At 40.6% G+C, this 10,729-nt stretch overlaps 1 protein-coding gene across 1 annotated transcript; it reads left to right on the forward strand.

The window, feature by feature from the left end:
- Positions 1-5,297: 5,297 nt before the first annotated feature.
- LOC118488827 lies at positions 5,298-6,113 on the forward strand. The gene has a single exon (XM_035986209.1). It carries the CDS (start codon positions 5,298-5,300, stop codon positions 6,111-6,113), a length of 816 nt encoding a protein of 271 aa, XP_035842102.1.
- The last annotated feature ends 4,616 nt before the right edge of the window (positions 6,114-10,729 follow it).

Below are 10,729 nucleotides of genomic sequence, written 5' to 3' on the forward strand. Positions count from 1 at the left end.
GAAAATGAGGATTTTTGAGTGATTTTTTTGTTTCATAAAATAGTTAAAACTAGTAAATTACAACTACAGGGACTGTTTGTGTAATAAATAAAACATAAAAACTAACTTCAGTTAAAAAAATATAACGGAAGTTCATTGAGTACCAATATGTTGATAGGTAGGATTATTATATACCAATTCTATAGGTTAGATTATTATTTACCAACTGATTAAATGTTGGTTTATTAAATACCAATTTTCCTTTTTAGATTTGATTCTTAAGTAATGAAATATCATTCTCATATTAGAATATACATATGACCTAAATATAGCTTAAGAATTAAACTTTATCAATTGGTAAAATTTGTTTCTTCTTGAGATGTATATATACATATATTTTAAACCATATAGTTATATCGTCCTAAATATCTTTTGTACATATTTTACTTTATGGATGAGATGTCATTTGTAATATTGATATAAAATATATATACATCTGACTTACATATAATTTAAGAAATAGTTTTAAGCTATTTCCTGTTGATATATAGGTATTACAGTATCAAGTTGTTATACATATTCCTATTTCATAAATACGGTCTTACAAAATATTTTATATCTTCCATTGTATATATATATATATATATATGTGTGTGTGTGTGTGTGTGTGCGCGCTTAAGTTTTAAAATCGTCGACTACGAATTACGAACTACAATAATTATTGTTTATTATTTGTATAAACTGAATTAAGAATTTTGTTTTATAAAATTCTTTTAACATAACTTTATTCAAGAGCCAATTATTTTATTTTTCCAAAATATTATTATTATTATCAGTAGCTTTGGTGCTTGACTCTTGAGGCTCGTGAAACTTGAGACTTGATTGAACGAGGGACTAGAGTCTTGTCACTGGTGGAAACTATGGAAACTTTTGTGTTAATGATGTAATCTAATTATGTAATTCTATTACCCAATGATACGCAACGCAACGCTTAATCTAAACTCGTAAATCGAATCAAAGACGGGAACGCGGAAAGGATGGGATTGACCGAATGGCAATCCGATCGGATGACCATCTGATCGGATGACCATCTGATCGGATGACCATCTGATCTGATGACCATCCGATCGGATGACTAACAGATCGGATGGCCATTCGACCGAGCTGCCATCCGATCCATGCACACCGCCTCACTCTCTCCCTCTGACACTATAAATAGGCCTGTCACATCATTCTCACTGATGTGACAGCCTCACTTGATCCAGAAGCACGCACTCCTACTTTTCTTCATTTCTCGGTGATTTCGATACGTTTTCCACTAGATTCTTGTACATCTTTGATCTACACGTTATTCTCTACATGATTCTCCTTTGAAATCTCACTCTTCACCGTGAAATCTCTAAGATTTGAGCTCTTGAAGATGATGTCATCATGGCGGTTTGAACCAAACTGTTGTGTGATGTCATTCTAGTCGAGATCTAGCTCAGATCTAAGGAATTTCATGTGTTTTACTCTGAATTTTAACTAAATCTAGACTTTTCGGCTAAAACTTATGTTTTTCTTCATCTTTTCTTAAACTTTCACTTAAAACAGTGGAATCCGGACTGGGGACTTGATGATTAGTCTTGAGTCAGCCTGGAATGTATTGCTGCCGGAGAAGATGACCGAAGTACGGATTCCGACATAAGCACTATCATGGATAGATGACTGATCGGACTGGGGTGATTCCCATCCCATCAGATCGGCTCTACACTGATGTGCTTACCGTTGTCTCAATACGTACCATGTCGTCACCGTTTAAGCAGAAACTTAGAAAATTTACAAGGTTGTGAACGGGACAAGGACAACTCAATCGAATGGCAATCCAATCGGATAGCCATCCAATCGAACTGCCATCCGATCGGGTGACACTTGCCTCGGAACTTTAAACTTATTGGAAACTCTGAATCTTTGATCGTCGAATGGCAATCCGATCGGATAGCCATCCGATAGAACTGCCATCCGATCAAAGTAACAATGGATTTTTGGAACCTTTCAACACTTAGAAACTTTTCAGAAACTTGAAACTTTGGAAACCTTAATAATCGAGCGGCAATCCGATCGCACTGCCGTTTGATCGGATAACCATCCGATCGAGGCGACCTAACTTGAACACTTGGTAATCAATTTGGAATCACAACAGTTGGATCGAATGACCATTCGATCGAATGGCCATCCGTACGGATGACCATCCGATCGGATGGCAATTCGACCCCCACACAATAGTCATCCCAATCGAATGGCAATCTGATCCGGATAGCCATCCGATCGAACAGCCATCCGATCAAGATGACTAATCCAACACTTGGTTTGAATCTCGTTGTTTTGTCCGACACTTATCTGTCGTAATCTAATCAGGCTAAACCTAAAGAGCTCCCTTTGATCCAATAACAGTTAATCTGTTAAGCAATCACTGTGAGTATACTCGATCCCTTTTTGTTTTAAATGTTGGGATGCAACATGTATTCTATTAAACTATGATACTTGAGACTTTTGGAAGCTAAACTCTATCCTATATGTATGTGAAACTTGTGATCCTTGATTCTAGACTCTTTGTGCTATGTGGACGTTTAATCCAGAGTGTGTAGTTCCGCCTTAACAATAGTAGCGCTATAGGAGATGCACCTCCCGATTATTCTCGGGGGTATTGTTAGGAGGATTCTAGTTTTCCTTGAGACTTGGGAAAACACTAAAGCATCGGGATACTTGGGCTATCACTTGTTGGACTGTGAACACTAGCATGGCTGAAACTATTTTTGTATCATTTACACGATGGATATGGGTTGTTTTAATCTATTATGCTATTACTCAAACTTGTATACTCGCCAGTGCATTTTGTACTGACTTTATTTTAATACATGTTGCAGGCTGACAGGATGCTAGGAATTGTGAAACAAGCTAGGATGTAACTTAGATACTCCACGTAGCTAAAACTAGAAACTTTGAAACAATGATTATGTTTGTTTTAGTTTGATAATATGTTTTGGTGGTTGATGTTGTTTTAGACAATTGCATGAAATGAATCTAATTTATATTGAAGCTATTTAGTGTTATGGATTCTCATGAGCAATCTGAACGCTTAGTGCACGCACCCCGATGTTTCCGCCATCGGTTGGGGTGTGACAGATTGGTATCAGAGCCATAACTATAGGGAATTAGGGTAGTCTATATTTCTAGGAATCTTGATTCTTATCTGTTGTTTAAGACTTATGCATTCTACCATACCTGCTTCCTAGCAACACATTTTCCTGTTAAACGTACATGCCTTTCCTAAGGCTGACACAATATACACTTGATACCTAGAAAACATTGTTAACCAGTGTTTGTGTTTTGCACGAGATTTGCCCTCAGGTTAGGGGTGACATCCGAACCTTGATGGAAAATCTCCATATTATTCTAGTAGGTTTTGTCTGTGGATAAGTACCGACGCTATTAGGGTACGATGTTATCAAGTTAGAGGTGAAACTCAGATCTTGATAACTCGACCCACTCTTTGACGTTTTATGTCTCACCAAAGTCTCGAAACTTCCATTCAATTAGGAACGTGAAATGACCAAAAGGACGAATACCGTAGGCCTAACATCGATGACGTATTTGTCTAAGTAAGTCAAGACACGTTACCTCAATTCGAAAGGGGTTCGAATCACTTTGGTTAGTCACCGTTCCTCTACCTGGAACAATCCTATGTTTTATGAGCCTATCTTTTATGTTATCTCGATTTTATGTGTGGTTTTAAACTCGATTCTTCGTTTATCTTGATTCTTCGTTTATTTTGAGGCTTTTACACGAAATGCACATATGTCCGCAATCTAAAACGTTAATTCTGATCTCAAGATCAAACTAAATTTATGAAGCTTATTTCATGATAACAATCTATGTGGGAATCTTGAACGACTATGATGCTATGTGAATCTATATGATGAAGCTATGTGTTATTTGGTTGTAAGACTCTAAATGTAACATGGCATAGAATACGAGGGGAAAGTGACGTGTCCGAAACATGGTGGATACGCCGCTGGTACTTCGTATATATAAGTGTTTCAGGCATGTTACCAACTTTTGTACCAAGTGCCATGCGAAACTTAGTGTTTTGCAGACCGGTGATGAGGATGTTGAATTCTAAAACTATGGGGAACTACTTGTGTAATCTATGTGGAATCTAAGTATGATCTATGTGTAATCTATGTATGTGTTGTTTTGAGAAACAAAATACGAAACGTAGCCTAGCGCCGAGGCCAAGGCGGACGTGGCATGTCCGAAGTATGGTGGATACGCCGTTGGTACTTCCTATATATAAGTGTTTCTGGCATGTTACCGAACCTTCGTACTACGCGCTAAGTGAAGTTCGTAGTTTTGTAGGCTCGGGTTGAAGTTGTGGAATCTATTTGGTTAATCTATGTTGTGAATCTATTCGGCTAATCTATGTTGTGAGAAGTGATATGGTTAACGAAGCGTGACACCGATGACGGGACGGACATGGCATGATTGAAGCATGGTGGATACGCCGCTGGTACTTCCTATATGTAAGTGCTTCCGTCATGTTGCCGAACTTTCATAGCACGTGCCATGCGGGATTTCGTTGTTTGTGGATTGTTAACACTAATCTATGTGAATCTATGTGAATCTATTGGAATCTATTAGAATTTATTGTAATCTATGTGAATCTATTGGAAACTATTGTAATCTATGTGAATCTATTGGAATCTATGTGAATGATGATGATGAGTGTGTTTTGCGACACGTAACATGACACCGAGTACGAGGCGGAAGCGATGTGCCAGAAGCGTGGTTGATATGCCGCTGGTACTTCCTATATATAAGCGTTTCTGACATGTTGCCAAACTTCGTACAACGTGCCATGCATAGGTCGTGGGTTTTGCGGTGTTGAATCTATTGAAATCTATGTGAAACTTGAATCTTTAACCTATGTGAATCTTCTTGAGTCTTGTGTCTTAATCTATCATGTGTGAATCTATATTGTGAGGCTTTGTGAAATCTAGACTTATACGATCCTTTTGTCGGATCTTTAGATGTCTTCTCGAAAGCTATCCGACACTCTCAAGAGATCCAGGGAAAAGTCTCAGAAAAAGATGATGTCATTTATGGCTGACCAGATTGCTTGAGTCGTGCCAAAGATCGTCTCTGAGATCCAAGGATCAAACACTCGCGCATCCTCTGTGGACTCGAAGGCCGAGAAGCTAAAGCCTACTAAGTTCAGCTACAAACATTTCATCTCCTGCAACCCTAAGCCTTTCACGGGCAGTGATGGGGTGACCGCTATGCTCGAGTGGCTTGACAGCATTGAGGTTACTTTTATCAACAGTGAGTGCCCAGATCATCTAAAGACTAGGAGTGCGACTAGAATGTTTCAAGGCAGAGCGTTAGAGTGGTGGTCAAATGAGAGAAACATCTGTTCGAATGAAGAAGCCTACGCTCTTCCATGGGACGAGGTGCATGAACTAATGATGCTTGAGTTCTGTCCTCCCCATGAACAGTTGAAGCTTGAAGAAGAGTTTTGGCACTTGAAGCAGATTAGTGATGATAATCTGGCTTATACTACTCAATTTAAGCAGCTCAGTTTGATCGTTCCTCACTTGGTTCCTTCTCCTAAGCGTACGATAACCAAGTACATCCATGGTCCACCTCCTGCTATGCGTGATTCTATTGAAGCAGCTCAACTAGAAACTATTGAGGAAGTCTACCATCTTGCAGCTAGTCTCAACAACAACCGTGTTCGTGATAAGCAGTTTGCTAACTCTGCTCCCTCCAAATCTGCTTATCAAGTTACCCAGCAGCCAAGTGGCAGCAAGAACAAGAGGCGAAAGTCTCAGGGTTCAGGATGCAATGCTATTGTTCCTTCTTCAAATCCTGCTGCTAAACCTGCTCCTGCTGCTGTTCAGAACCCCACTGTACCTGAAGTCAAGAAGCAGTACTCTGGGCCTTACCCCAAGTGTGTGACTTGCAGCTTTCATCATCCTACTAACTCTGCATGTCGTTTGTGTACGAACTGCAATCGCTATGGTCACACGACTCCTTATTGTCGTCAAGCTAACCCTGCTCAACCAGCTCAGCAAGCCCAGTTCAGGCAGCCCTAACAGCTCTTCCAGCTTCCCAACAGAATCCGAGGCCAACCAACACCGTTCGCGCGTGCTACGAATGTGGAGATACTTCTCATCTTCGTAACCAATGTCCTCAGCTGACCAGGATCAGCAGCCAGCCGCTCGTGGGCGAGCGTTCAATCTTAATGCTAACCAGGCTCGTAACGATAATGACGTCATTAATGGTACGTTTCTCGTGAACAACCTTTACGCTTCGATTCTATTTGATACTGGTGCCGATAGAAGTTTTGTGTCCGTGGAATTTGAATCTTTGTTAAATGTGCATGCTCTAAGTTACCTAAGTCGTTTTCGGTGGAGATTGCTGACGGGAAATCTATTCTAGTTGATTTTATTCTCTGTGGTTGTTCCCTGACTCTTAACGACCACGTGTTTGCTATTGATCAAATACCCATGCAATTAGGTAGTTTTGATGTCATAATAGGCATGGATTGGTTGCGTAAGAACCATGCCGAGATTGCTTGTCACGAGAAGTTTGTTCGATTAACTCTTCCATCTGGTGATATTTTGCATGTCTATGGAGACCGACCTTCAAAAGGACTAAGGTTAATGTCATGGACTCAAGCGAACAGATGCTTACGTAAACAGAACTTTACCTTATTGGCCCACGTGGTGGAACAAAAGGTCAAAGGGAAGAACATAAGCGACGTCCCAGTAGTGTGTGATTTCCCTGAAGATCTTCCTGGTCTTCCTCCTTCTAGGTCCGTTGATTTTTGTATTAATCTCATACCTGGTGCGAATCCTGTCGCCAAGGCTCCTTATCGTCTTGCACCTTCCGAGATGCAAGAGTTATCCAGCCAACTACAGGAACTGCTCGACAAAGGATTCATTCGTCCAAGTACCTCTCCGTGGGGTGCTCCTGTGCTATTCGTCAAGAAGAAAGATGGTTCGTTTCGTATGTGTATAGACTACCGCGAACTTAATAAGCTTACCGTTAAGAATCGTTACCCTCTACCTCGTATCGATGATCTATTTGACCAACTACAAGGTGCGTCCTGTTTCTCGAAAATCGATCTTCGTTCTGGTTATCATCAGCTTCGTGTACTCGAGGATGATGTATCCAAAACCGCTTTTCGTACATGTTATGGACACTACGAGTTTGTGGTCATGCCTTTTGGATTGACCAATGCACCCGCTGTGTTCATGGATCTTATGAATCGTGTTTGTAAACCTTATCTGGATCGTTTTTTGATAGTCTTTATTCTAAATCTAAAGCTGATCATGCTCGCCATTTACGCTTGATTCTTGAACTCTTACGTGGAGAACGATTGTATGCTAAATTTTCTAAGTGTGAGTTTTGGATTGATGAAGTGCAATTTCTTGGTCATGTCGTTGGTAAGCAAGGTATTCATGTTGACCCATCTAAAATCGAAGTTGTGAAGAATTGGAGTACGCCAAAACTTGCATCTGAGATTCGTTCCTTTCTAGGATTGGTGGGTTATTACCACCGATTCATCTCGGACTTTTCTAAGATTGTTTTCCCTCTCACTTCGTTGACTCAAAAAGAGAGACCTTTTGCTTGGGGTCCCGAGCAAGAGGAATCTTTTCAGACTCTTAAGACCCTTTTGTGTAACGCTCCTGTTCTTACTCTACCCGATGGGAATGACGACTTTGTGGTATATTGTGATGCCTCAAATCATGGCTTGGGCTGTGTGCTCATGCAGCGGGACAAGGTCATCGCTTTTGCCTCTCTCCAACTCAAGGTACATGAGAAAAAATATACTACTCACGATCTGGAGCTCAGTGCAGTCGTGTTTGCGTTAAAGATCTGGCGACACTACCTGTATGGTGCTAAGTGTGTGGTTTTCACTGACCATAAGAGCCTTCAACATATCTTTGACCAAAAGGAACTGAACATGCGACAGAGACGTTGGGTGGAATTGCTTAACGACTACGACTGCGAAATTCACTATCATCATGGCAAGGCGAATGTAGTAGCCGGCGCTCTTAGTCGTAAAACTCATGTTAAGGCTATTCGTATTTCTAGTGATCTGCATGCTTGTATTCGTGAAGCTCAGTATTCGTCAGCTAATGAAGGTAGTCTATCTGTTGAAGTTCTTGGTGCTAATGTGGATTAACTCGAAACTAAATTTGATGGCCTTCAATACTATCTCAATCGCATCTGGGTGCCAGATCGCGATAACCTTCGTGAACTCATCATGAATGAGGCTCACAAGTCCCGATACTCTATTCATCTAGGCACTAACAAGATGTACCATGATCTGCGTATGACTTATTGGTGGCCTGGTATGAAGAAGGACATTGTTGTATATGCTTCTAAATGCCTTACTTGCTCGAAGGTAAAGGCTGAACATCAGCGTCCTTCTGGACTCTTAGAACAACCCGAAATCCCAGTTTGGAAATGGGATAGCATTGCTATGGATTTTATTACCAAACTACCTCGTACACCGTTTGGTCACGATAGTATCTGGGTGATCGTTGATCGTTTGACCAAATCTGCCCACTTTCTTCCTATGCGCGAAGATTATAAAGTGGAGAAGCTTGCTCGAATCTATACCGATGAGATTATATGTCGTCATGGCATACCCCTTGACATAATCTCAGACCGTGATGGTCACTTTACTTCACGTCTTTGGCAAACCTTTCAATCCGCTATGGGTTCCCATTTGTATCTTAGCACGACCTTTCATCCTCAAACGGATGGACAGACCAAGCGTACTATTCAAACCCTAGAGGATATGCTCCGTTCTGGTGTCATCGACTTTGGTGGTAACTGGGATGTACATTTACCATTGATTGAGTTCTCTACAACAACAGCTATCATTCCAGTATTCAGATGGCTCCTTTCAAAGCTTTGTATGGCCGCAAGTGCCGATCTCCTCTTAGCTGGCATGAGATTGGTGACAAGCAGTTTACTGGCCCTGAAATCATTCAAGAGACAACGGATAAGATTCTTCAGATCCGTGATAACTTGATCAAGGATAGGAGCAGACAAAAGAGCTATGCTGATAATAAGCGTAAGCCTCTGGAATTTGATGTTGGTGACCGAGTTCTTCTCAAGGTATCTCCCTGGAAGGGAGTAGTTCGTTTTGGTAAGAAGGGAAAGCTCGCTCCTCGCTATGTGGGTCCTTTCAAGATACTTGAAAGGATTGGCAAGGTAGCGTACAGACTCGACCTGCCACAAGAACTAAACAACGTGCATCCAGTGCTCCACGTATCTAACCTACGTAAATGACTAGCCGACGAGGAACTGTAGGTTCCCCTTGAAGACTTGCAAATAAATGAAGCCGTACACTTTGTGGATAAGCCGGTCGAAATCATGGATCAAGGTGTCAAGCGACTGAGGCGCAGCAAAATTCCCATAGTCAAGGTTCGATGGGAAGGGAAGTGTGGCGCCGAATTCACTTGGGAACTGAAAAGTGAGATGAAGACCAAGTATCCGCAGCTCTTCGAGCAGTCTTCTTCCTAGATTTCGGGGATGAAATCTCCTAAAGGAGGGGAGACTGTAACGCCTGCGTCCATAGACTTTTAGCTAATTGTCACGTTTTGCCCATGTACTTTGAGATATTTGGTACTTTTGATACTTTGTGAATCTAAAACTATGAATCTTGTGAGATTTAACTCTAGATACTATGATTCTTGAAACTTGATACTTGTAAACTATGATTCTTGATGCTTGATACTTGGAAGCTATAATTCTTGATGCTTGGAATCTAGATTCTTGACTCTTGATACTTTGTGTCACGGCCCCCGACCCGGTTTTATCCGTTTCAGGAGCCGCGGGACAGAAATCCTGTGGTACTTAATTTAGGCGACAGCGGAAGTCTTTTTAAAACAGGATCTATTCAATATTTTGAACTGCCCGTTTACATAATTTAGGGATATATTCCCATAATTTAAGCTGATTTCACAGGGAAATCTTTATTCGAAACATGTTTCTTTATTTATTTACATTGAGCCACTTTTCTAAGCTGGTAGTGCTTCACGGCACTTTTCTTTGCTCACAACAGATCACCTGAAACATGTTTGAAAAAGGTTTTGTCAGCGGGGAAATACTGAGTGAATCATTCATTTTACTAAAACGACCCATTTGTTATAATTCACAGTATTAAGAGCGATTACAATGTTTCTGATATCATACCAACTACCCACGGTACTTTATCACTCGACCCACTGGCCCACCTGTCCAGTGGTGTCTGTGATTATGGTCATATCACCCATTGGCTGCCCCAATGTTGAAGATTATCAAGTAATGTATACAAAACCCCACATACCGGCTGTAACTTGGTGATTACAAAGACTTAATCCCTGTAATTATAACTTTGAAAATAATTTGGAGTTTTGTAAAACAGTTGATAAAAAGAGAATGACTCACATTGCAGATTTTACGAGCAGAGTATAAGCTTTACTGATTAGCCTTTTCACCTAATTTAAATAACAATGCATACACAAATAGGGTTAGTAACTAATTCAGCAGTTACGTCAATTCACGAGATTAAACCCTCACAACGATTAACAAAGTGCAATACTTAACAATTTAGCGGATTCACAACGAATGACAGAGTATAGTCCGAGTTCGAACAGCACTCAAACATTCAAGTCGAAATCACGATGAATAACAAAGTATAAGCTCA

The sequence above is a fragment of the Helianthus annuus genome, chromosome 17, assembly GCF_002127325.2.
Source record: "Helianthus annuus cultivar XRQ/B chromosome 17, HanXRQr2.0-SUNRISE, whole genome shotgun sequence".
In the NCBI taxonomy this organism is placed as follows: Eukaryota; Viridiplantae; Streptophyta; class Magnoliopsida; order Asterales; family Asteraceae; genus Helianthus; species Helianthus annuus.